The sequence below is a fragment of the Aptenodytes patagonicus genome, chromosome 26 (assembly GCF_965638725.1).
Source record: "Aptenodytes patagonicus chromosome 26, bAptPat1.pri.cur, whole genome shotgun sequence".
Lineage (NCBI taxonomy): Eukaryota > Metazoa > Chordata > Aves > Sphenisciformes > Spheniscidae > Aptenodytes > Aptenodytes patagonicus.
This window is the reverse complement of record NC_134974.1, coordinates 695,102-721,706: the sequence shown is the minus strand read 5'-3', so window position 1 is coordinate 721,706 and position 26,605 is coordinate 695,102. Positions and strand designations below refer to the sequence as shown.

At 50.6% G+C, this 26,605-nt stretch overlaps 2 protein-coding genes across 14 annotated transcripts in view; one reads left to right on the top strand and one right to left on the bottom strand.

Moving 5' to 3' along the window:
• Nucleotides 1-215: 215 nt before the first annotated feature.
• Nucleotides 216-3,100, bottom strand: LTAP1 (lipid transport auxiliary protein 1). Of its 2 annotated transcripts, XM_076359955.1 has the most exons (7): nt 2,998-3,100; nt 2,241-2,342; nt 1,869-1,977; nt 1,569-1,622; nt 1,097-1,263; nt 904-962; nt 216-485 (listed from the first exon to the last, which is right to left on the bottom strand). In XM_076359955.1, exons 1-7 carry the CDS (start codon nt 3,064-3,066, stop codon nt 287-289), a joined length of 759 nt encoding a protein of 252 aa, XP_076216070.1. In that variant the 5' UTR covers nt 3,067-3,100; the 3' UTR covers nt 216-286. The 2 variants fall into 2 exon arrangements, with proteins under 2 accessions (XP_076216070.1, XP_076216071.1); XM_076359956.1 differs by lacking the exon at nt 2,241-2,342.
• A 193-nt stretch (nt 3,101-3,293) lies between these two features.
• Nucleotides 3,294-26,605, top strand: part of UBAP2L (ubiquitin associated protein 2 like) — a 30,767-nt gene continuing 7,455 nt past the window's right edge. For 3 of the 12 annotated variants that reach the window (XM_076360225.1, XM_076360223.1, XM_076360218.1), the window contains exons 1-20: nt 3,294-3,335; nt 7,292-7,421; nt 8,010-8,087; nt 8,520-8,630; nt 11,157-11,325; nt 11,659-11,754; nt 12,491-12,536; nt 12,821-12,930; nt 14,566-14,640; nt 18,110-18,162; nt 19,655-19,740; nt 20,204-20,375; nt 21,179-21,380; nt 22,621-22,901; nt 23,161-23,333; nt 24,062-24,251; nt 24,874-24,928; nt 25,209-25,383; nt 25,586-25,658; nt 26,378-26,573. In XM_076360225.1, coding sequence (XP_076216340.1) covers nt 7,332-7,421; nt 8,010-8,087; nt 8,520-8,630; nt 11,157-11,325; nt 11,659-11,754; nt 12,491-12,536; nt 12,821-12,930; nt 14,566-14,640; nt 18,110-18,162; nt 19,655-19,740; nt 20,204-20,375; nt 21,179-21,380; nt 22,621-22,901; nt 23,161-23,333; nt 24,062-24,251; nt 24,874-24,928; nt 25,209-25,383; nt 25,586-25,658; nt 26,378-26,573 — 2,431 coding nt within the window. In that variant the 5' untranslated portion in view covers nt 3,294-3,335; nt 7,292-7,331. The other 9 variants (XM_076360227.1, XM_076360224.1, XM_076360226.1 and 6 more) reach the window with 6 other exon arrangements.

The window sequence follows — 26,605 nt, the reverse complement described above, 5'->3', positions numbered from 1 at the left end:
CCTGCCACAGAGGAGGCTGCACAGGCCGATCCCCTCCGGATTCAGCAGGCAGGCATGCTGCTTTGAAACGGGCTCCTGGCAAGGGCCGAGCTCCACCAGCTGAAACGGAGCCTCCACCAAGTGATGATCTCCAACGTTGTGCAAGAGGGAGACCCAAGAGCGCAGCTGCTTCCTCCCAACACTGCCTGCACGCCAAACTGTGGCCAAAACCTGCCCGTGACACCAGCTGCACCCAGCAAGGGGCTCTGCTCATGGCAGGTCCCCAGAGCAGTGCTCTCTGTGCGGCTCACAGGGTGCTCTCCAGTGTGTTGTAGTTGTCCTTGAAGCTCTTCAGCTCCAGGAAGTGTTTGGCACGTTTGCTCTTCTGGCTGGAAGGCAGGTAGGTGACCTGGATGGTGGCGGGGTTGGAGACTTCAGGGGAGAGGGTGAGGTCCTTCGCTGCTGACTGGTGCTGCCGCTGGCTGCTGCCTCCCCGGGCCTTGGTCCTGCAGGGAGAGGAGAGGCACCATCACAGCTGCTGCCCTCCCCAGAGGAGCTGCTCGACCATCACGCCCTTCTGTCTGACACAAGGCAGATCTGCCCTCAGGACGACAGTGCTCACTGCGGTTTTGAAAACCAAGGCTGGCGCTTCTGCAGGTGCCAGGCCTGGAGCTCGTGCGAGGTCCCTGGCTCAAAGCAGCCAGCACAAGCAGGAACATGGACTGTGACCAAGTAACAAACCCAAAAAGAGACGGGCTGTAAGGAGTAAGTAAACCTGGAAGGACGGACAGGCGTAAACAGCCCATGTCTCAGAGGCTGAGTTTTGCCCCAAAACCCATCTCTGTTCATACCTCCACAACGGGCTGCTGGGACCCAAGAAGCCACCACTGCACCCCACCTACACACCCAGGCACTAACACTTACATGTTTGCCAGCTCGTTCAGAGCATCCTGGTACTGCAGATATTCTGGTTTCCCAAAGACCTGGATGCAAACAGAAAAGACCGTGGAAAACCCAGTGAGGTTACAGTGCGACCTCACTCCAGCTGTCAGACTGGAGCGCAGGAACATCCCCCTGCGCTGCTGCAGGGGCCTGGCAACGCAGTGCTGGTGCTTACCCCAGTGCCGTAGCGGGCACTCTCATACCCATCCAGCAAGGTGTCGATCAAGGCTTTGCGGATGCCTTTGAAGGAGGTGCTGGAATTCCGCAGTTCCAGCAGATAGGCACAGAAGTTCTTCCCTATTAAAGACTTTGGGTACCGGCCCTCTGCGTGAAATGGGATTTCTGGAAAATAAAAAGGCACAAGACAACTGGCTGAAGCGCAGGTCAAAATGCTTGTGTTCACCTGCAGACAACATCAGAAGTTGGCAGCTAGTTAAACTTCCCACCAGATCTGTTGCCTCCTTTTGCTGACTGAGCAGAGAGGACCCTCAGGCCGCCAGCCCTGGGCAGGATAAGTGACTGCTATTCCCAAAAGAGGACCTTGAGCCTTATCACGAGGCTGCTGGCTGACGCACCGCACCCTTATTTCCTCCACACACGGTCTCTCTCCACCCTTGCCCTCCCACTCCTGCCCTGAGCTCCCTTACCAGATGTTCTGATCGCATCCAGCGCCTTCATCCGGTACAGGTAGTTATAGCAGCCTGGCAAAGAGAAAACCCAAACTGAAATCTCTGCAAAACTTGGCAGCAGGAGGGAGGTGGCAAAAGCGGACAGGAGCAGAGTGCAGAGACACCATCTCGTGTTGGCTCGCCAAACGCAATGTTGCAATGGGACAGCCAACAAGAGAGGCCAGTGACACAACTCGGCCCCAGGGAACGACCTGCTGTAGCGGGACAAGCACTGGACGGTGTCTCTGGTGGCCTCTGACACGCAGTGAGAGAGGGTACCTTGTGTCTCCAGCTGCAGAAGCCTGCTGTCGTCCTCAGCTAACAGCCGGGGCTCGTACTTGATGTCTTGCACCCTTGACAGTCGAATGTCGATTTCTTCCTTTAAATCCTGCACAGCACGAAAAAAACCCAAAACAACATTTACAGAGTACTCGCTTTGTTTGTGGGATCACAAGGATGATAACAGTCATGTCCTGGGGGCCCCCTGAAATAAACCTGCTCCCTCTCTAGCTGCCCACCACCACACCGAGGTGGCAGCTCCTGGAATTGTCCCATTTTGAAGCAGACCCTGCCTGCCCCTCCGGGCACGGATGGGTCCGTGGGCGCAGGGGAGGGAGGGCACGTCCCCACCGCGGGCCCGTGCGCACCCACCTTGGGCGCGTGTTGTCCAACAGGCACGTGGGGGCCACGGCGGGACTTCATGGCGAAGCGCATGATCTGGCGTTTCACAAAGATGAACAGCAGCACGAAGACCTGGAGTGCCACAGCAGGGATGGGGGTTAGGCACACTGAGCGGCACTCCAGGGGGGTCTCACGGCCAGCCTGGGCCCAGCCCCACTGACACCCTGTTCCCAACCCCATGGACACCCCAGGCCGAGCAACCACGGGGCCCCACAGACCCCCCCAAACCTGGCAAGCACAAGGGTTCCTGTTCAGCCCATCAGGAGCCCCATGGACACCCAGGCCAGCCCCACAAACACCCCAGCCTCCAGAGAGGCTCCTACTCACGTTCTCTCCCTGCCCCACAGGCGCCAGGACGCCATGGGAACTCCGGCCCAGCCCTGTGAGGGCCCCGAGTCTGGTTCTACGGGAGTTCCCCACGGATACCCTGGGACGTGTCTCACTGGAGCTTTACGGACACCTCGGGCCTGGTTTCATGGAGGCCCCGTGGACATCCCAGGCCCAGCCCCACGGACATCCCGGCTCCACGGGAGCCCCACGGACACCCCAGGATGGGCCTCACAGTGGCCCCACGGACACCCCAGGATCGGCCTCACAGGAGCCCCCCCCGGACACCCCGGGCCGGGTTCCACGGGGGCCCCGGCCCCCTGGACACGTCAGGCCCGGCCCCCAGGACACCCGAGCCCGTCCCTGTCCACCTGGGCCGCCCCGCGCCCGCCCGGCTCACCAGGCTGCCGTAGGCCATCACCAGCACCACGTTGACCCCGGAGAGCCAGTTGCTGCCGGCCCCCGCCATCCCCGGCCCGGCCCGAGGCCGCACAACATGGCGGCCGCCGAAGCCGCTCCGCGCCCCCACCACGTGACCGGGAGGGGAGCCGCTCTTCACGCGCCGCGCGGCGGCGCGCCGCGGCGCGTCACACGCGTGTGCCACCAGGAGAGCGCCCCCCACCCCCCCCCCCCCTCCCCGCGCGTCACGTGGGTGAAGCCGGGCTGGCCCCGCCCCCGCGCCCTCGTCACGTGATGGGGGCGGGCGCCGCTGGTAGTTGTCAGTGTGGTGAGACCCAGGTAAAGTTGGCTGCGCGGAGGCGGCGGCGGCTCCGGTAACTGCGCGCGGCCCCTTTAAATCCCGCCCCCCTCCGCGCCCCGCTGCCGTCGCGCGCCCCTCGGCCCGCCCGGCCCCGCCGCCGCCCGCTCGGCCCCGCCGCGCCGCTCCGGGGGCGGCCGCCGCGCCCCGCCGCTGCCGCCGGGCCCCGCGCGGCCTAGTGGGCCGGGCCGCAGCCGGGGGCTGGCGTAGCGCGCGGCCGCCGCAGGTGAGGGCGGGCTGGAGGCGGGCGGGCCGGAGGCGGGCGGAGGGGGGGGAATGGCGGCCGCGGCCATGAGGGCGGAAGCGGCCCGCGCTCGCCCGCCTCCCGGGTGCGGGCCCGGCCTGGCTCCGCGCCGCCGCGGGGGCTCCCGCTCGGCCCCGCGGGCCCCCTCCGCCCCCCCCTCCGGCCGCTCGCCCCCATTGTGTGCCGCGGGCTGGGCCGCCGGGCCTGCTGGGCCGCGGGACCGGGCGGCTGCGGCCCTGCCGTGCTCCCGGGGCCCGCCCGGCCCTGCCGCTGCCGGCGGTAACAATGGGGGCCGCGCCGCTCCGCTACCGCCGCGCTCTCGGGGCTCCTCGCGTGCGACCGGGCCCGCCTGCGGCACCCTTTCTTCGGCAGCGCCCTGGGGGCCGTTACCGCCGGCGGCCCCTCGGTGCGGGGCGGGCCCTGCCGCGGGTTCCGGCGGCCCGCGCAAAATTCCCGGGCGATGCCGGTTTGGTGGTCCTGGAGCAATCCCGGCCCGCGAGCGTGTGCCCGGCTCGAGGTCCTATGCGTGGCGCCTGCCTCCGTGCCGGTTTGGGGCACTCTGCGTGCCCCTGGACGCAGCGGCACCGGCCGGTGGGTCTTCCCCATAAAGTGCTGCACATCGACGCCAAACTGGGGTCTCTGATGGCATATCCGGGGGCATCCCCCCAAAATCTTGTACTCTGCGCACATGGGAGTTACTCAGTTTGCAGCTGCAACGTGTTTGCTCCGGAGGAAAAACCATAACACTGATAAACCAGCCCCCCGCGTCGGGCTCCTTCGGGTGCTTGTTCTGCCCCACGTTGCAGGAAAATCTTTCTGAATGCTTTGCCTTCTGTGGTCCTTTCCTTTGGAGCTTGGGAGCCTTCTGCACGTGTTCATTAAGCTTTGTCGGAGGGGGATGGAAATACCAATTTTCTGTATTAACAGATAAGGGAAACTGAGGCTTGGATGTGCTGGCAGGTCTGACGCAGCCGGGGATAGCGGATGTGACCGACAGATCCTTGTTCTAAAATTGTAACTTACCTGAAATTTCTAATAAAATAAACAGTTCGTTACGTTTCTGTATCACCTCTTTTTCTGGAGACTCTGCACTTCATGTTTCGTGTAGCCGAGACTCTCTCCTCTCTAGTCATGGAACGCGAGTAGCCGTGTAGTCTGAAAAGGAAAAGGGGTGATGCCAAAGCATGTCACATTTACTTGCAGCTTCTTTGAAGAAAAGATGTTGTAACCTGTAGCCGTGAAGCTTCTTGTTTTCCCTCAATCCTGTATGAATGCATCACTTTCCTGTTGTCTTGAAACATAAGCGTTGGCCCCGTTTAACGCTGTTTCTCTGGTGTGGATCAGCCGTGATTTGCTTTGGCTGGAGTTGCCCTTTTTTATTACATCCCTCTTGGTGAATATATATGGGTTTGCTCTTGGGGGCGGGGGGGGGTGTGTCGGAAAGGGGGATAAAACACTTTTAATGAAAACTGCTTTGAACTGGTAAACTCATATTATTGTTACTTCCGCGCAGGGCCAGTTGAAGTGTCGGGATAACCAAGATTTGCAGTTAAATGTTGCCCGTGAGCTGTACTGAAGTTACACGATTGAGGAATAAATTATTAGCAGCCGAGTCCTCTTCCCTCAATACAGCACGTGGGGTGTTGTGTGGGGACGCCCGCTTACCCAATGGTCTTAGCAGGATCGGGGCCTGGCTGATCTCTCTATAATAGATGTTTGTCGTGTGGTTTTTGCATGTTGAAGAAGAAATAATCATGATTTAATTGTGGCAGAAATGCAGCTGGGCAGAGCGGAGCGTGGCAGCTGTTGAACAATGCCCAGCCACTGCACAAAGGTTCGGGGCAGCAGACTGCTGGAACTGTATCCTATTGAAACTGCAGATTAAGTTACTGCAAACGCACAGGATTGCTTCCCTCTGGGCCTGCAGTTCTGCTGCCAAATTGGTTTAATATAACAACTTGTTTGTGCGTGAAACACTTAGAACTGGAAGAGACGTAGTGGTGGAGAGTGAAAATAAATACCGTGGGGAAGGAACTTGCGTGGAGCGCGGGAGGGAGGGATGGCTGTGTAGCCCAGGAGGCTTTGTCTTGGGTGAAGCCCAGGCTTGGTGCTCTTCCTTAAACCTGCTCAGTGTCACACGCACCTCGGGGGCTCCTGGTGACCGGGACAGGTAGCTTGGATTGTTTCCTGATAAGACACCTTGGCACTGTATAGCTGGAAAACTGTGTTTTTAAGTTACCGTGAGGCACGGGTGGCCCCAAAGTGCAAACTTTTGAGGTTTTGTGGGAAGCTGCGGGAGCAATTGCATTTGAAAACTTGCCTACAAACAAACACTAGATGCTGATGGGAGCAGGAGCGGTGGCATGTGCATCGAGCCATGGCGCGAAGGTGATGTTAGGGTCTCCATGCTCTTGGGGAAAGGTTTCTCAGCCTGGTTGAGGCCTCTGCTTATGGACTTTGACAAGACTCCCCAGGTCCTACAGGGCTGTTGGCTGATGCTGCTTCTGAGCTTTCCCCACTTTGTACGCCAGGTCTTGCTCTGTGCTGCCACGTTGGTGTTCACAAGCAATGTTTCAGATCATATACTGCAGGTCAGATTTTCTTGCTTGGGTTTTCTCCCCGCTCTTACTCTCTGTCTGGGGCTCCTTCCCCTGTCCCGAGCACCTGCCTGCAGCACCTGGAGCAGACCCTGCTGCTTTGGGGGAAGGCATTGCAGTCTTGTTAATGAAATCCAAAAATGTGAAGTTTGCAATTATTGAGATTTCGGGGGCTCAGAAGTAGCAAGTCCTGCCAAGTACCGTGGGATGTGCCTGGCATCCCTCATGTCTGGGAGACAATAGGCAGGGTAAAACTACTCGGTGCTGATCCCGTTCTAACTATCCAGCTTGGGCTCTTCCCCTGAAGCCCGGTGTGAGGTTATAAAACTCCACTTGCTTTGGACGCTCCATGGCCTGAACTCTTACTGGGATTTTTTTGCCTCAAGCAGTTACCTAACAACATTACTGGCTGTTATTCCTTGTTGACATTTAGTTCACTTTTTTGGTAGTTTTTTCATCTAGAACATTCAGTAGAAGAAAACTTAGTATTTCCAGTTCTGGGGAATAATTGAAGCAAGCAAAAATAGGCGGTTCTACAAGGGCGGTATCTTTTTTAAAACAATATCCCACAAACCTGGAGCGTTTTTGCTTCCCCTGCCCTGCTTTGAAGGCAGGAGAGGAGAAGGGGAAGTAGCTGATGTGTCTGAGGCTCTGAGATGTTCTGCTCTCAAAGTGAAGTTTCTTTAGAGCTTTTTTCCAAGTGTTCCTTGGTCCAGTTGATCGCCGTAGCCTCTTAGTCATGGCAAATCTGTGCCCACTCACACACTTGTGTTTTAGCAGTGAGCTGTTAAACCCTTTACCTGGTTCTGCTCCTGGGTCCCAATTGCTCCCACCTGGATGCAGGTGATGTTTCATTCAGAGTGCTCCACCATGGTAGTGGTGGAGAAACCTCGAGAAGTACAAGTGACCTTTTTGTCTTGGGGGCACGTGGAAATGGTAGGCTGGCCTGCCGTGGCTTTTGGGGAAGCAGCGGGGAGGGTGGGGGCCCGCGACAGCTTTACTGGCTGCCTCGTCCATGCGATCGTTCAGTCTTGGTGCTGCCTTTTGTTTTCGGTTTCTAACAGTCTGTTCTCTCTTCTCCCCTGACGCACCACAGAGTTCTACCTTGTAAATACTGTTATTTGTATATACTGTAAATGATGACATCGGTGGGCACTAACCGAGCCCGGGGGAACTGGGAGCAGACACAGACACAGAGCCAGACACAGCACAAGCAGCGGCCGCAGGTAAGGGCAGCGTCCATGGAAACCAGTTAGCTTGGAGGTGGAGACCTGGCACTCCTGCCTGGCCCAGCGCTAACGACTGGGCTTGGCCTAATGAACTTCCCATGTGCTACAGGGTGCTGCTTGCAGAGCCAGGTTAATTGGGCAGCCACTGATGGTGGGGTTTCCGCATTGGTGCCTCCGAGCAGGAGCCGGGGCTGAGATTTGTTTTCACTTCCATCTGACCATTCCCTGTTCACTTTCATGAACGCGAGTGGCTGAGAAGCTGCCTGCAGTGGGTCTTGATGTTCTGGTGGTGGTAAGGTCTGCCTCAAGATGGACATAGTTTAGGTGATTGTTGCTCACCCGGTGCCACGAGGCCATCCAGCGGTATGTCCCTTTCTTCCAGACTCCCCTCGCTCACTCCTCTTCCGTCTGACTTTCTCTCTGAAGCTTTCCTCTTTCTGACCCTTGTTTGCGCCTCCTCTTCATCATATCAATTCCTTTCCAGAGATCTCAGGGAAGTGGTGTGGCCTTTGCAGGAAGGTTTGTTGGAAATGTGCCACTCTAACCGTGCTCTCTCTCTCTCTCTCTCCATTCGATTTCTTTTAGGCCACCGCGGAACAGATTCGACTTGCACAGATGATTTCGGACCACAACGACGCTGACTTTGAGGAGAAGGTGAAACAAGTGAGTGTGGAAAGTGAGGGTGAACCCTGACGGGAAGGCAAGACCACTGTTGAGAGTACTGTGAATGCTGCAGGGGGTGGGAGGGATGCGGCTGGCTGCTCCCTGAATTTCCTTGGACTGGCTTGTTTTTCAGGGGCTCTAGTGCCTGCCGTGTTGAGCCCCAGAATGCAGGGAGCGGTGTTATTCTGAGGAAAGGAGGCTGTAGGTTGGATTGTAGTGAAACAATTGTAACTCAGAAATTCCCACCCTCAGTTACTTCTCGTTGAGGGGACGTAATTAAGCTGAGGAGGCTCAGGAGAATCCCAAACCCTGACATTTCTTTGTAGGATTTCTGGTTTGGGATTCAACTTGCTTGCCTCCTAAGAGATCTGTAGAGATTTTGGTGCCTTCTTGGTTTGGAACATGCTGACTGTGGTGGTGTCTTCTCTACAGCTGATCGACATCACAGGCAAGAACCAGGATGAGTGTGTGATTGCTCTGCATGACTGCAATGGAGATGTTAACAGAGCCATCAACGTGCTGCTGGAGGGCAATCCGGACACGGTAGGATTGGGTCCTGTGAATCTGGTGAGGCCTAGTTCAGTGTAACTGCATATTTGGAGACAAGACATACAGTAATGTCTAGATAACGAGAGCCAAAATGACTGACTAGTTCCACAAGTAGCATGTAAAGTGTGATTGTGTCCTGGCTTCTTAACACTGCTGTCTATAGACTTGCACAGAATATGAGTGTGGCCAGCAGGCCCAAAGGAATAGAGGGGAAAATGCAATAAATCATTTACTTCACATGCCTTTTGAATCCAAGCACTTTGACAACAGTACAGTGGTGTCTGTATAAGCTTTCACACTGCTGTGACGGCAGTGTGACCTGTATCTTCTCCCATGAGGGCTGAGTGACCTGTGTTGAAAGGCAGGTATGTGTCAGCTGTGGTTCATTTCTGTTAGAGTAATGCAGTTTTGTGTCTCTGGCCCTAAACATTCACTTATTAGTGTTGTGTGCTGCTGCCCATGCCACGTTTTTGAGGGTCTTTTTGCTGTCTGTTTTCTGTGGAGTTAGGCTCGACTGCTGTCACTCATGCAGGTGCCTGTCTCAGGCAAGCCAAAGTCAGCTCTGAGAACAAGCGAGCGCTTGCTTAGGAGGAACCTTCTGCCTGGTGTGTGGGATGTCATTCATTTTATGACAAAGACAGCAGAGACAGAAGTTCTGTTACAGCCCAGTAAAAAGTCTACGAATATCAGATCCTTCCAAACTGCCGCTGATCAAATGTATCCTCCCAGAACCCTGGTTTGGCTGAAGCAGACTCAACTCTTTGTAGAGTTGAGGCTGTAAATATCACTTCAGAATATTACGCATTAGCTTATTTTTTTCCTCATTATTAACCCTGAGTGTAGATGGGTGAGCTGGACAGCTCAGACTGTATTCTGTGTAACGTAGCTGCTCCCCAATATCAGGTGCTTTGCTGGCTTTGGCACCGGCCAAGTTCAGTTCAGCACATGTAAGGGTTCTTCCTGGCTTTTAGAGAGCCCTTTCCATTGACAACTGAACAAAATAGCTGTTGGAAAATGCTTTTAGAAAGGGGGATGATACGAATGTGCATTATTGAGGCAAAGCTCTGCCGTGACTGTATTTTCTTCCACATCCCTTGTAACCGGCAGCTTCGAGTTAAACGACAAACTCCTGCTATCACAACAATTGCATTTCCTAGATAAACACGTTGCTCATGAAAATAGCAGCCAGGATAGTGTGCAGCAAACTGCATTATGTAGCAGTACCCACTTTATTCGAGCAGCTGAAACGCCCAGCGGTGTGAGATTGCAGGGCAAGGCGCGGCTACTGCAGGAGACTTGTAGAGGCAGAAACAGAGTTGGCAGAGCAAAGACCTCGAGTGCCTGCCACTTCTCCAGCCTGCAGTGCCGTGGGGGGCCTGCGGGCTGGTACCCGCAGCACTGAGCGCAGGCCGTGTCTGCACTGTAATTGGTCGACGGTCTTGGAGCTGCTTCTGGCCTGGATTCAGCTTGCGCAGCAATCTCGTAAAGGGGATTTTCTGATAAGAAACAGACTTGCTAATTGCTCAGATAATCCCGTGCTGATGAAGACAGCTCACCTGCTGTGCTAGTTACTCATAATGTACCGTATTTCAAACGGTAAAGGAGCTGGCGTGATCTTAGCATTGGGTTAGATTTAGCTTAAAATTACAGTATTCAAAGTAAATATTTTCCTAAATTTCCTTCTGAGCCTGATACCGATGGAGAGAGACTTCAGAAGCCTTGGGCTTGAAGGCAGTTTGTGCCTCTATGGGTTTTTTGTCACTGTCCCTCCATGCTGCCATCCAAAACCAGCTGTTTACTTGTCTGCCAGTTATGTTTTCAGGTCTTTGTCAATGACTTGTGACTATTTTTAATTGTTCTAACAGTGTGCAGCATCAGTTTAAGAGTATGAAACCACTGCAGACTGTCATAAGATAAACCGATGCAGGCCCACAGCAGTAAGCTGGAGGCATGCTTAACTTCTTACAGTTGAATTTGGGATGACTTGAACTTGCCTGTTGGATAAATTCTGTGATGCTCCTCTCGCTGTGAGCTGCCATTTAGGGGAGGGGTTTTGTTAAATTACTCTGCATCTGAGAGAATGTTGACTGCAGAGCACTTTGGAACATTTACCTGGGTTATTCTGAGAGCTCCCCAAAACAGTGACCTATATGAAATGGTAGGGGCTTTTTTTTTCCCCTAAACAGGGTAAATTTATCCACACTTCGAACTTCAGTAAGTATTATGCTCACCCTATTTAAGAGGTTTAGTAGATCTTTGCAGAAATAGAATAACTCATCTCCTGTTACCTCAAACGGCATGCCAGTCAGCTGTAAGAAAGCTTTCCTTGAAGGAAGAATCTGTACTGTGTGTAGGCTGATAGACTCTTCTTAAAAAAAAAAAAAAAAAAAAAAATTAGGCTGGAAACCATTTTTCTGGAGACCCTTGTTATATTCCCTGTAGCATGTTTAAATATATGTGTGTTTGTATCTTGCATCGATCAAACTATGATTAACTTCTTTCCCCTCTGCAAACCTTCAGCATTCCTGGGAAATGGTCGGGAAGAAGAAGGGTGTCTCAGGACAGAAGGAGAGCGGACAGACAGAACCCAGTGAAGAAAGCAAAGAAAACCGGGAGAGGGATCGGGATTTCAGCAGACGACGTGGCGGGCCACCGAGGCGGGGGCGAGGTGCCAGCCGTGGAAGAGAGTGTATGGACCTGCCCTTTAATAACCCCCGTAACTGTCACGGTGCACACCGAGGCACTTTGTGCTGCATAAAAGCTGTCAGTAAAGCTTCTTGGGCAGATGCGTCTGAGGAAAACCATCCTTGTGTGTGTGGCAATCTGTTTGACGTCCCCTGTCTGAGATGATTCCTTGGGTGATACCCTCAATACCATCAGCTTAAATAAAAGAAGTTATGGGAGTGTTTGGCCGTGTGGTCTCCCACACAGCCACTGCGCTTCAGTGTTTGAGGTGTGGTCTTGTATCCTCCCTAAAGCAGAATGAATCTTGAAATGGTCTTTGCATTGTTCTGTCTTTCAGTTCGGGGCCAGGAGAATGGACTAGACGGTGGTAAGAGTGGAGGATCTTCTGGAAGAGGCACAGAAAGAGGGAGGCGGGGACGTGGCCGAGGCCGAGGTACACATGGGGTTTGAGGTCAGAGGGGGTGGGAGGAGAATTACATCAGCATATCTATCCCCTCCATGAGGTTTGAAAGCCTGTTTTATGGGAGGAATTGCCAAACTGAAAATAAGTACTTGATTTTTCTGTTCTTAGGCTTACACTTAGTGCCTACACGTTGCTTCCCCATCTTGAGCATGCTCGAAACAGTATCTAGTTCTTACATCCCATCCGTGGAGTTGGAAAAAAATAGGGCTTTATTGTATAGAGGTGGGAAGTCAAAAAAAACTGAAGTGACTATGTGGCAGGTGGGCCAATTGCCTGTTAGCAACAGAATCTGGATACTCCTTGTTCTTGCACGTGTGTGTCTGAGCACCATTGCTGTGCAAACGCTTGGCTTGGTTTTTAAATACTCAGCAGCAGAAATTCATTTTTCCACAAAATCTGTGCTGCTCAGGAATTGTTGCTGAGGACACACACTGCAGAAATCGGAACCTGGGGTCCGGTACTTACGGTTTGTGCCAGCTGGAAACCTCATCTGAGCCTGGAATCATGCATTGCTAATTATACTGCCAGCCAGCTGAGGTCATTCCCATACATATAAAGACATTGCTGGAAATCCCATCAGCTTGGGAAGATCCTCACCACTTTCATATTCTGGGCATCAGAATTCCACATGTTGTTCAAATGTTTCTTTCCCAGTGATGCAGAGCCAGGAGAGATGCTCAGCAGTGCATGTGTGTATATTTTACAGGTGGCTCTGGAAGGCGAGGGGGGAGATTTTCTGCCCAAGGCATGGGGTAAGTTTCACTGGTACAAACCACAGCAAAAATAAAAGTCTTTGTGCATGAATAGTACTGTTTGCATCAGCCATTTGTGTTCCGATTTTTCCTTTTTTTCTTAATAAAGCCAAAACTGCATCATGCTAACTTAAATTTGGAATGGCTGGTGTAGCTGAAGCATCCCTCTGCTGAGAGAACTGTCTTTTGAGACTCTGAGATGTGTCGTGGTCTGAATAAAATCAGTTGCTTTTAAAATGCTTAGGGAGAGGGAGTAAAAATTTCCATCCTCATATTTCTTACAGAACTTTCAACCCAGCTGACTATGCCGAGCCAGCCGGCACGGATGAGAACTACGGGAATAGCAACAACACGTGGAACAACACTGGCAGCTTTGAGCCGGATGATGGCACAAGTAAGTGGTCTTCACGTGTGTGTTCGCTGTTTTGTATTTAGAGGGCAAGTGGATTTTGTGTCTGTCCAGTTGCACTGAGGAGGTTCTGGGTAGGTCTTTGGCTCAGGGATGGAGGAATGGGTTGTTGGTTCAGAGATGGATTTCAGCGACCCTTTCTTTGCACCCGGAGGTGCCTTTGCATCTGTCAGAGTGACCACGTTGGAAATTGGGAGCTGGATGATTGTTCTGGTGTGAGCTTGTGCATGCTGTTGCCCAACAGAGGCACAGGAACATTTGCCTCCCTTTGTTTTCCAGTAGAAACCATGCTGCCTTTCTGGTAAAAGTCTCTTTTTTTTTTTTTTTTTTATAAACTGTAGTGTGATTAAACACATGCAAGTTCTCCCGATATTCGGTGCATCCTCCAGAGAATATTACTCAGAGTTCAGATGTCTTGCTCTTGATTTCGGTATGGGGAGCATTCTCTCTTTCATGGTCATCTTGCTCAAACTGCTGTAGGATGAGACCTTGTTACAGAAAGCTAGCTGAAAAGAAATCTTCATCGCTTGCCTGTTTGAAGCAAACATTCCTTCACTGGGCGGTTTGTGAACACCGGTCTGCCCTTGCACATTCTCTTGCATTGGAAAAATGGTACTTTTTTTTATTTCAAGTATGCACACTGTTGTAAGACACAAGTGAACTCAGATTTTTGCAGTGTGATAACTGGGCAGAGTCGCAAGGGACAATCCTTAATCGTAAGTAGTCTATTTGTGTGGGTTTTTTAAGAGTGGTGGTTGGTTTTTTTTATGGTGCAATCGTGCACCACTGTCAAGTCAAACTCTTTCCATGGTTTTTGAGCATTCAGATAAATACCACATCTTGGTTATAAGAGGCGTTCACAACCATATTAATGTTGCTTTAGGCCACTTCCATATATCTTGTATTTGCTGAAAAACTGATAGCTTTGGAAAGAGAAATAAAGTACTGTAAACTGTGATACCTTTTACTACACATTGTTAGTGTAGGTGTTTTTTGGTTGGTTTGTGTTTTGGTGGTTTTTTGGGGGTTTTTTGCTGGTTTTTTTCCCCAGAAAACGGAGAGCTGTTTTGAAAGGGGGAAAAAAATAAGCATGGCTTTATAAAACACTAGCATACTGAGTGATCATCTTCTTGCTGACTGAGAAATGGAGTTTTAAATAACGGAGGGAGTAGCGTAGGCATGCGTTAAGGGCAATGGGTACGCTTGTCTCTGGAGAAAAAAGGGATGGGAGTGGATGAGCAACACGTGCTGGAAGTTTAACTGTCTAGTCTGAACAGGCTGTGTGGGTTTTCTTCTGTGTTGGTGTTTTGTGGAATTGTGGAACAAAGTGCGTTAGAGCCTGGTTGGGGGGAATTGAAGATTTTTCTGACGGAACAACTCAAATTTGCTCTAGTACTACAATGCAGCTGTAAAGTTTATTGTGCAACTATACTGTTCACCTGTGTCATGCGTGATTGTTTTGTTTCCATTTTAGTAGCCGGCATCTCTTTAAATAAACAATATCCACAGGTACAGTGTGACTGGTGTACATGGGGGCAATGAAACTTGCCTTCACTTCTTTAAGTCAAAATTTCACTGGTTGTCTTTCTTCTTTTTTTTTTTTTTTTTTTTTTGTTTCAGGACTTGATTTCATTGGGGGTGAGGGGTCAAATTATCCCCGAAAATTTGACACTGCTCCTGGTACGATACATCCAGGTGCACTAACTGCCCCGGATACCTTTACTTTATAGCTTTTTTAAAAAAAAAGACTGAAATATCTGTGGATATGTCATTCTTCTCTCTCTTAATTTGTAATGAATATTTTACGTTTGTTCTGACTGTGCTTTTACTAATGCTGATACCTTGAATGTAAATTGGGAGAGGTTAACCCAAGTTCTTGTGGATTATGTAAATTCTAACTTCAGCCACTGCTTCTCGGTACCCAGAGCAGCTCTGTGTCCACAGCACTGATGACAGAGTATCCCACCTGAGGGGAGGAAGCGTGAGGCAGCTTAGTTGTATTCTGCTTGTCTCGCGTCCAGAAAGCTGTGGCTTGCCATTGTCCCTGTCCCATTTCCTCGGCGCGGCGGTTCGGTTCTGCAGTGACCACTTCGCTGGCCTCCCCGCTGTGTTTCTGCTTAGGGTCAAAACACTGCTGCAAGGGGAATTAGTCTGGCTAAACTATCTCAATGCTTTGGCTGCCTCTGGGTGAGCGATGTGCTTGATGGCTGCTTTGGCATGCTCTTGCTGCCCAGTTGCTCTTCTTCACCTGAGCAGACCTGCCCTGCAGTTGAAGATGACAGTGGATTTTGAGATGACCAGGATGCTTGATGGCAAAGCTGCTCAGTGCCTGGCCACTTTATTTCCTGCTCTTATACCTTTATGCCTTATGAAGCCAAGAGACACCCATGAGATGATCCAGTTTGCCAAAATAGTGTTTGACTAATGTTTTCACTGTCTAACCTGAGGTCTGGAAGTCAAGGCTAAGGGCCCTTCTGGAGGAACTTGACACTTTGCTCTTGAAGGTCAGGACACGAGGAGGAGTGTTGAGCCTGTAGAGTCTCTTTTACAGGGGCCCAGATGCAGATGTTCTTGGAGTGCTTCTGTTGCTTTGGAGCATCTGCTGGTTCTCTCCTCTGGGTTAATCTTTAACTTCCGCAGGCAGCACAAGGCCATCTGCTCCAGTGCTGCCATTGTGTTTTTGCCACGCTTTGGCTTTGTTTGGGTTTACATTCCTTTGAGGTGCAGAGGTGGGGGGGGGGTTGGGTCTGTCACCCTTCCAGGCTGGGGCATCGAGCATGTATCCAGTCATTGAGATAGCGGCAGACTGCCTGATGGGCTGCAGGAGGAGCAAGCTGGTTGCTCATCTCCCAGTTTAAAATGAAGAGATAGTGTATTGGCGGGGGGGGGGGAGTCGTGAAGACACAATGGGATTTTTTTCTTCAGCACATTTGTATTTGCAAATGCCTATTGACTTTTAATTTTATTTTTTCCCCTTTTCCTGGTTTGAGGAGCTTAAAGGCCAGCAGCTCTTTGAAAGGCTTTCTTAAAGCAGAGAAGGAGGGATTGCCATTCAGAAGACGACAGTTCTGAAATGGTGTTAGAAATGTCAGGGTGTTGCTTGCGTTGCAGCTCTCCCCTTTGGAAGAGCTTGATGGAGAGCGATACACTCTGTTTCTTAAAAAAAAAAAAACTAAACATACTGTGCTGGTTAGGAAGCTTTCTGGAGCATTTCTGGCAAATGCACGGTTGTACATTGCATGTCATTGGTTTTCCATCTGTCCCTTCATGTGTAAGGAGCACAAGCCATGCTGAATAGGTGTCCGGTACTTGAGAAGTAGACTTGCCAGGAAAGCCCCATCAATGGCTGCTCTTCATCTGCAGGATTTCGTTCTGCTTTTTGTGCTGCTTTGCTTTTCTTCTCATTTCCCCCAAGCAAGCAAGACTGAGAGCCCTGTGCTGTGTTCCTACATGCACAAACTCTTCTTGGGGCAACTGTCCTGGCTTCCTGCTCTCCCCTGCCAACTGCAGCTGATCCAGGTACCTCCAGCTCCCACTTCACCTCTTGGGTAAGGGTTGAGCTGGTAGGATCTTTCTGATCCATGAAAATCTGGAAAGGAGCCTTCCCACTACTGCTGTGAGGGCACAGAAAAAATCTAAGGAATGGTGGAATCTGGGTTTTTAAACTCCAGATGTGTTTTGCATTGAATGTGTTTAATTCCTCCTGATGATTCTGGCTGGGGAGGAAGGGGTGGAGTAGTGTGCATTGAGAATCCAGGCACTCAGGGAAGTCATGTTGTATTAATATCTGTATTTCTAACTTGAATATTAAAAAAAAAAAAAGAAATATCCAGGAAGGCTTCTTGAATTGGCTCAACTTGTCAGGCAAAACAAAACATCCAGCAAAACAACAATGAAAAAAGAATAATTCACTAATAATATACTTATTTCATGCACTAAATCCCCCACTTCTAGACAAGCAGTTGTTTGGATGTTTTGGCCTCATATAATTAAAGTGTATATGGGAAGATCTGCTGTGTTCTTCCCTCCAAAATCTCAGCGAGCCTGATTGTGTCCTGCAGAAGAATCCACAATGTTCTCATTCCCTACGTGCTATGTTTTTATGCTGTAAAAGGCTTTCAGTTTATAAAAGGGCTGATGCCAACTTGTTCCATCCTTGTAAATGTCTCCAGGATTAACCCTGTTGGCTGTGTCGGGTTTTGTTGATCTGGTTTGCATGGGCTGAAATCAAGCTGCGCAAAACAAGGCTGTTCTTACACTCTGAGTTTTTTGGGATGTAAAATGCTCCAGCTCTCCTCCCACACCAAATTTTAAGTTATCTAATGGATTCAGAAGTTGCCACATAATATTCAAAGTACTGAGGTTAAACTGTGATGGAAGTGAGGGACGGAACAAGTTGAAGATGCGGCCAGGCAAAACTTTTTTTCCCCCGGTAAATTCTGCTCTCTCACAAATCACGCTGTGCTGGATTGCAGCTGAAATCTCTTGCTTTTCTCCCTGATATTTTAAGCTACTCACTTTGAGCATATTGCTGAAATTGGTCACAAAAAATGCGGGAATTGATTAGTCACTTAAATTTTCCTTTGATTCCCATTTGCCTGTGCACAGGAGGTCCTGATGCAGTGAGGTTTCAACATTTGGGGGGGGGGGGGGGGGAGGAAGGCAAACCATGTGAATGGTTCAGTTGTCCCTGGGTTTTAAGGTTTCACTGGGTGGTGAGGTCCTGCACAAGAGCTGGCAGGAAGCCCCCGAAGGAGGTGCTCTGTCCAAGCTGCTGGGGTAACACTAACTGCTCGTGGGTGCAGAAACTTGCAGCTACTGCAATGCGAGGGGAAATCAGGAAAATGGCACAAGGAGGATGGGGACGATGCCGGGGCTTCCTTGCCAAGCTCAGCTTCCCTGTTTGGTGTTGGGGTGTGTGCATTGCCCTAGCTGCCAGCCCAGTGGTCCCTCTCTTTCAGCCTAGCCTGCCCGAGCAAGGCTGAGGCGATCCCATTGCGGTACCTTGCCCGTGAATCGTGGGTTGGGATTGACTGCTTTCACTTGTCTGGTTGGCAAATAGAAATCCTCTTGGCTGCTTGCAAAGCTCCCCAGTGCTTCCCTGGCTCTTGGAGGTAGAGCTTTGATGCACACATAACTTCTCTACCTGTTGTTATCCTTGTAGGTGCGTGGAGGGCAGCGACAGAAGAATGGGGCACGGAGGACTGGAATGAAGATGTAGGTACTCTCCAAACCTCTCTCCTCCATGCGTCTGCCAGCAGGCTGCTGTCCTGTTTGTACACACACAGCTAACAAGAGGAGCACAAAGCCCATCATCCCCAAACTATGGGCATAGCCCAAGTCAGGCTCCCAATTCCAGGAGCTATGATGAATAAGTAAACATCGCTGCTTTTGAAGTACATGTATGGTAGAGCTTTTCATAGGAGCCCAAGACAGGAAGGGATCTCCCAGGGCATCAAGTCTGGTCCTCTCATTTCCTGCAACTGCATGATTGAATTCTTCCATAAACTGGCCTGACTCCACACAAGATTCTTCCTCTGCTCCTCTGGTGGAGTGGCAGTTTGGGAAGGTTTGCCTTTGATCCACACCACGTGCCATGGAGGAGGCGGCAGCAGCAGTTTCGCACGTTTGTCACATGCCTCTGCTGATCCTTGTGATTTGGATTGAACAGAAGCTCTTGGCTTTACCTTCTGACTTGCTCTTTGGCATGTCTTGCTACCTTTTGTTCTCTACCTGGTGTCTCCTTCAGGGGAGAATGGATGCTGTTATCATCTGCTTTTAATGGCTCTGTATCAGTTTCTTCTGAAATGGGCTTCAGTCCCTCTCTGAATCAAGGGCGAGCTTCTGTTCTTGCAGACAGGAGCAGGGTTGGGCTTTTTTAGTATTATTATTAGTTTTGCATGCTCATTTTTGCTAAGCCTGCAGAACGGGCACGAAGGGAAAGCTTTGGCTTTCCAGGCACTGTCTGAAGGAAGCGTTCCTGCTGTGTTTGGAGACGCAAGTAGCTTCTCTGTCTGTTCTGTCAGGTCTCTGCTTGAAGAGAACCTTTGATAGCCCTTCTTGCCTTCAGTGTGTGTGATACGCTCCCAGGGGTTCCTGATTTTGTTTTTAAACTCTTGCTGCCAGCAACTAAACTACTCCTCAGTCTGGAATAAAAGCTGTTCTTATTCAGATATGTTCTGGGCTAAATCACAGGTGGTCATTAAACCTCCCCTTCATCATTTCTGAGCAATGTTATTTTCCCTTCCATAGTTGAAGTAGATCTGTTGGTCTCTGGTCGGATCATCCAGGTGAGGCCAGGATCATTGGAAGCTTAACTATGGGACTGAAGCTTTTTTTCTTTGACTTCTCTAGCAATGCTTGCACCTACCTGTGCAGTGGGTTTTGCAGATCAGTGCTGTGTACCATCAATTCAGAGCACCTGTCTAAGACCCCAGCAGCCCTAGTGGATTTGTGGACTACAGGAAATTTGTAGAAGGATTTGGGTTTTTTTTTCCACTGCCAGGTGATTTGTGCACTTGCCTGAGAAGAAACAAATGAAGTAGAAGCTGATTCTGATGGGAGCCACATGTTAGAGAAGTTTAAGTCTAAACACTTGAATTTCTTGAATCTTTCTGTGGCTGTTTGTCTCAAACGTTTGTGTGCTTTGCTTGGAGTCCGAGACGCTGTTCTCACTTTGGGATTCTTTTTCCCTTTTTTTGTCTTTCAGCTGTCTGAGACGAAGATCTTCACCGCCTCCAACGTGTCTTCAGTGCCTCTGCCTGCCGAGAATGTGACAATCACAGCTGGACAGAGGTGATAGCCCATGGCGATGCTGTTTACATGGGAAAAGTGGCACACAAGTCCCAGAGCAATTTGCCATGTCAGACTAAACCTTGCCAGCTAGCTAAAATGCAGCAGCTCTGAATAAGATGAGACGGATTTAAATGGAAAAGTGGAGTTAGGAGTTTCTGGGTCCTAATCCTGGATCAGAGTTTTCCTAGGCTCTGCTGCTGGTTCTTCAGACTTGAGGGCATTTTGCTGTGTTAAATTAATGGAAAACATGCTTTAAAATAGAAGGCCGTGCAGGATCTTGTTTGGTCTCTGTCCTTTTGAGGTTGCTACTGGCAGTTGTGAGTTAATGTTCTGCAGATTCATTCAATGTGTAAAGTAAAAGCTATAAATTGTGAGGCTGGAGGTAGAATACCGCTGTAATGGAAGTGAGGGGTGTGACAGAGCTCATGTTAACCTCAGTGGGTTATCTTCTTTCTTTACCCAGAATCGATCTTGCAGTCCTGCTGGGAAAGACGCCCTCGTCTATGGAGAATGAGTCAACAAACCTGGAGTCATCCCAGGCTCCTTCGCTGGCCCAGCCGCTCGTGTTCAGCAATTCCAAGCAGAGTGCTATATCCCAGCCTGCCTCTGGTAACTCCTTCTCTCACCACAGCATGGTAAGGAAATACTGGTCTCCGCCAGTGTGTGGGTTTTGGCAGGTGTTGGTTTCCCTGACATTCTCTGTCTGCGTTTGGGCAATATGGGAAATACAGTTCTGACACCTGCTCCCTTCTTGTGGGTGGCAGAGTCCTCCGCTTGGATGACTTGCCAGTCTGCTCTAAATACAGAGGCATGAAGTCCATTGCTTAATTAGAAATAATTGGGATAATTCCTCCCCTGTTGCCCTTGTCAGACTTGCAACACACGCTTCTTTCCTGCCCAGAGGAAAGGAAAAACTTGCAGTCCAGGGCTTGCAAATTCAGCAGTTTGAGAAGTGGAACTGGTTGGGAGTTTGGTGTGGGATGAAATGCTGGCATCTACTGACAGGTGAAGGAAGGAGGCATCGAACCCAAATCAGGGATGTGCACAGACCTGGGCAGATGCTTCTTTGTGTAACTTCAGCAAAAGAAATAAAAATTGTGCGCTTAATGGTAAGATAGTTCAGGAAGGATTTTCAAAACCACCTTAACTGTAAAGCCGAGTTCTCCTGGTGGTTGTCTTTTTTTAGTGCAACCAAATGCATGTGAATAATTTAGTACATTTTTAAAGATCCTATCTGTTAACTTTCTTTGTAAGCCTCCATGACACTGTAAAATGCCATGGGTTGGGCAACAGATAAGTGTACAAGTGATAAGCTGAGGCACCCAGTGAGAAGCAGCAGGGTACAGTGCGCTCAGGCTTTTGTTAAGAGATGTACCTGTCCTCTGAGCCAAGTTCCAAGGGAGACATTGACTTTGTTATTTCATTGCTGAAATTGCAGGTGAGCATGCTGGGGAAAGGGTTTGGAGATGTTGGAGAGGCCAAAGGGAGCAGTACCACAGGTTCTCAGTTCCTGGAGCAGTTCAAGACAGCTCAGGCTCTGGCTCAGCTGGCTGCTCAGCACACCCAGTCTGGTGGGAGCACCACTGCTTCTTCTTGGGACATGGGATCCACTACGCAGACCTCGTCTCTTGTGCAGTACGGTAAGGAAAAGCAGTGTGGCTCCCCAAAGGGGAGCATATTCTCCCAGATCTGCAGAAACGCGCTGCAAGCAGTAGCGTGGGGATTCAGCGGAGGGCCAGGTCACAAGTTCACAGCCAAGACAATTGTGCTGGAGAAATTAAAAGAACTGTGGATGCAAGTCTGTGAGAGCAAGATGTAATAGTGCATGTGCGTCTTTCCCTGTTCCTCTTATACTTGGAGCAGTTGAATCCGTCTGCCTCTTTGTCATTCCAGCCAGCTTCAGGGCCAGGGGTCTGGCGTTCCTGAGACCCTCACAGCGTGCAGAACTACTTGCTGGTGTAAAGCTGTGTAACGGAGAAGGAGTCTGAAAGTGGGCACCTCTGGAGAATAGTTCCCAAATACCAGCACTTCTCAATCTCATCTCGCTGCTGACCTGATGTTATCTTTTAAAAGAATGCAATTCTGGTGGCTGTTAAATGCCAAGAAATAACTCTACCTCTGGGCTGGCATGAGGGAATAAATGGTGATTGAGAGGCTCCTGCTTTTCAGATGAGATGTTGAGCCCGGCTGTGGTGGAGTACTAGTGCCATTTCTTTCAGCTTGTGTGGTTTATTTCTCGCTATAGCAAAATGGCTCCGGTTCAAATCTAAGCTGAAGAAAAATCGAGCTCTGTCCTAGTAACAGTCAGCGTTGGCAGTTCCTGATCTTTTCAGACAAGGAGCCACAGAGGAGAGTCAGAGAGAATAGGAGTTGTTTTTTAATAAGCTGCGATAAGGCTTAGGTGAAGGAGGAAGGTGGTGCCATCGTGCAAAGACCTGAGGGTGGGCAGCCCCGAGCAGTGGCGTTGCTTGGAGGATACCCAGTACTTGCAGGGGAAAGAGCAGGCAATGAAATGCAGCAATGTTGGCAGAGAGGGGGAAGGAAGCAGCGTCAGGCTCGTGCAGCACTCTGCAGTGCCTCCACATAAGGGACTCTGAAGTCCAGCTTTTCTTGGAGGATGGAGGACTTCTGCTGTGCAAGCTCACTTTGTCCTGTAGAGATGGTGGAAGGAGCTGAGGGGAGAAGGGCTTAAAAGGCTCGGCATTTATGGTGGTGAGAGCACAAGGCTGGGAGTGGAGATGCTGGGGTTCTCTGCTCTCTGATTTTAACAGGCTCCAGGAGGAGTCAGTGTGAATTTTTTTTTCTTGATGCTGAGAAGTGTCAGAACTTGATTTAGTTTTAAGGAAACAAATCCTGATAACTCAACTCTGTCTCCCTCAGTAGATCTCAAGAACCCAACAGACTCTTCCGTGCATAGTCCCTTCACCAAGCGTCAGGCCTTCACGTCAACTTCAACCATGATAGAAGTGTTCATGCAGGAGAAACAGCCTGTGGTGACTGCCTCCACAACTGTGCCGGCACCCCCTTCCTCGCCGCTGCCCAGCAAAACCAATCCTGTTCCCCAGATGTCCCCAGGGTCCTCGGACAACCAGTCCTCCAGTCCTCAGCCAGCACAGCAGAAGCTGAAGCAGCAAAAGAAGAAAGCATCGTTAACATCAAAGGTGCGGATCGATGGTGGGGAAGGAGGCGTTGTATTGTGTTAGAGCTGCAGAAAAATCCACTTGGGCTGGCCTTTCTGCTGTTAGCATTGGGTGTTTGGTGGGGTGATGGAGAAAAGCTTGCCTGCCTGGGTTGAACAGCGTACTTCAGAGGGTGCAAGCCTGTAACTACCGTCATGTGCTGGGAAATGTGGATACTAAAGTCATTTTCTGTGCTGATCCCAGGGAGTGATTGACCCTTTCTGTTGTTCCTCCCTTGCAGATTCCTGCGCTTGCGGTGGAAATGCCTGGCTCAGCGGATATCTCAGGGCTAAACCTGCAGTTTGGGGCGTTACAGTTTGGTTCGGAGCCTGTTCTCGCGGAGTATGAATCAACGCCCACAACAAGCACTGCCGTTAGCCAATCTCAAAGCAGCCTGTACACCAGCACGGCTAGGTGAGGACCAGGCGCGAGGAAGGGAATGATTAATCCAAGCAGGTAGCTTTGGAAGGTAGCTGGTCCTGTGGATTTTAGTTATGCTGCATACTAGTAGACCCTTTCTGACTGTGCTGTGGTCACAAAGGGGGGACAACGTATGCAACAGCAAAGTATAAGTTGCCAGCAGACTCATTCAGGCAGCTCTATGACTGATTGGCCTGTGGTACTTATACAGAAAGCAAACGTTTCCTGCTGCCATTAAACTGTGTCGCTGGAAACACAGGAGGGGAATCCCCAGCGCAACTGCTCCTTGTCCCTGGTGAACAGATTCTGTGTGTTTTGTCCTGCTTTTTGCCCGGCAAACGGGGATGCAGTAGAGTAGGTGTATCTACGGTGATGATGCTTTGTCAAAGAGAAGTGTTTCTGTCTTCTGTTGGGCTGACCCTTAGTATCTGGCCAGTCCCTTGGGTGCTGGGACCTGAGTGGTGGCAGCTCATGAAATATCACCTAGAGCACAGCAGTGTGTGAGGCAAGGCTGCAACTAGGTGCCAGCATCCTCCTGTGGTGGGGCTAGCCCTTCTCTGGGTATGTTTTGCTGTTTGGTTTGCTTGGCTGCTTTGTTATGGTGCTTGGGGCTCTTTATTTTGAAGATTTGAAATGAAGTGCCTACAGTCTGGGTCAGCAGCTTACAGCAGGGCTGTTTTGGAGGAAAACGTAAACTTTTTTCTTTTTTTCTCCCTTCGTAGTGAATCTTCATCCACAATTTCGTCCAATCAAAGCCAGGAGTCTGGTTACCAGAGCGGCACAATACAGACAGCAACGTTTACCTCCCAGAACAGTGCTCAGGGACCACTGTACGAACAGAGATCCACCCAGACGAGGCGATACCCAAATTCAATCTCTTCCTCGCCCCAGAAAGATCTGACCCAGGCCAAGGTAGGAAAATACCTTTGCTCACCCTTTGTGCTGAGTAAGCATAGCATGTGAAGCACTGTCCCAGGGGAAGCTAAGTGGTTTATCAAGTGTTTCTGTGATCCTCCAGCCTCACCACATGGCTTTTGGACTCTCGTGAGAGCTTTCTTCTGGCTGCTACCAGAGCCCTTAGTTATGTCACTTACCTGGGACTGGGCCAGTGGGGTTAACAGCGAGCGGTTAAGTTGATTGCAGGCCATGTGTCATGTCATGCATAATTACCCTGCTGCAGAGTGACATTCAGGCTAAGGATTTAGTTTTGTCTTAAGGATTCGATTCTTGCATGCTGCACACAGGTTTGGTAACATCGATTTTGGCTAACGAACTTGGGTTGAGGATGTTGAGCCAGTCCTAACTACCAGCAGCAGAGAAACTTCTTGCACTGCTTTCTCAAATATGCGCTTGGGGGTCATGCTGCCACTGGGCTAGTTGAGCTTGGGACCAACCCCGACGCAGTCTGGTGACGTGTTGGTAGCATGCCTTTTTTTCACAACTGAGGAGGGAGTGTGGGAGGGCACTGACACTAGATCTGCCTCTGGAAACGAGCAGCTGTAATGCCCAGTACTCTTTTTCTCTTCTTCCTCAGAATGGTTTCAGTTCTGTACAACCCACGCCATTACAAACCACGCAGGCTGTTGAAGGTAAGATCCTTGATGAGTCACTCTGATGACAGTTTACTCTGTGTTTGTGAAAGGCACCTCATCTGTAGGTCTTGAAGCTCTTTGCAGAGCTGATGGCAGTGTTGGTGAGACACAGAACACAATCATGCTGTCACAAGTGTGTAATTGTGATTGATCGGCAGCAGTGAGGGAAGCCCCAGATCTCCCAGCTCCTCTAGCTGAGCCTTTGCTGATCCTCACCATTGAATTGCCCTCCAGGAGCTTCTAGTAGCTGCCCCTAACCCAAAGCTTTTGTTCACAGGTGCTACAGGCCCTGCAGTGAAATCCGATTCCCCCTCTGCTCCCAGTATCACGCCTCTCAACGATGGGGTATCTGCATCGTCCTTGCTGACAACAGCCAGCCAACACTCGACAGCTCTGAGCAGCCTGAGCCACAGTGAGGAACTCCCCAGTACAACCACCGCGCAACTCAGCAGGTGAGCAAGTGTGGTGATGGATTTCTAGAGAAGCAGAACTAGAAGGAGGGATCTATAGTAGACATCAAAGTCTGTCTCATGCAGTGGGGAAGACTGAGATGACTCATCCCATCCGAGTAGATGGGGAATGGCATCTGGCCTGGTGCTACCAGTGGTGACTCTCGCACCTTGGCTTGACAACCTTCTATTCCTCCTTCCGCAGTACATTACCCACCCAGCAGAACAGTCTGTCCTCATCCACATCCTCTGGGCGAACGTCAACTTCAACTCTTCTGGTGAGTCTAGGTGTGCTCTAGCACTGTGTACCCCCATTCCTGCTCGGCTTGGAGAGGTCTGCTGGTGTGCCCGACCTTGGGTGTGTGGCCGGTGGGGTCTGCAGTTGTGACAGGAGCTGCCAAGCTGCTGGTTGTCCCACTGGAGTTTGGATGTTGTGTGGAGAGAGGACAGAGGGTTATGTCAAAACACTGTCTATGCACCTCTGGCTCGAGGCTTTTGACACCCTGTCTGTTTCAGACGTAGCAGTGGCTTCTTTTGAGTCTGTAGCAGCTCTTGAAAAGTGTTGCAGAGTTGCAACCAGATGTCAGAGCAAACTGATAGCTGATGGAGTGTCACCGTTCAAATGTGAACAGTGTTCATATACTGCTGGAGCTCCTGCAGTACAGAGTCCCTGGGTATTGGCTTCTGCAGCAGAATAAATCTCCCTGCCGCAAATGCAGTGTTCAGCCCTGCTTCTCCCAGCAGACAGACATGTTGGGACACAGCTGTACGAGAGGCTTGGAAGCATTAGGGGTTGGCTGCTATCAGGACTTTGGACTTAAGCCAGATGCAAAGCAGGTTTCTTTGTAGCCTGCAGCAGCCGAGTTCATTGCAGGCTCTCGGGAATGTCGGGGTGCAGACAGAGCCGCACAATATTTTGCGTAGACAGTGTCCTGCAATATTTCTGCGCTCGGTTACATCTGCTTGGTCCCCTAACTCTCTTCCCTTCCTTCCCTAGCACACAAGTGTGGAGAGTGAAGCAAGCCTCCATTCTTCTGCTAGCACTTTCTCCACCTCCTCCAGCACAGTGTCAGCCGCCCCGCCAGTCGTAAGCGTTTCATCCAGCCTCAGCAGTGTCAGCAGCCTGGGCCTCAGCCTCAGTAGTAACTCCACGGTGACGGCCTCAACTCGCAGCTCCGTTGCGACAACATCAGGTACTTTCCTGGGTACTGCTAAACAGGAGGAG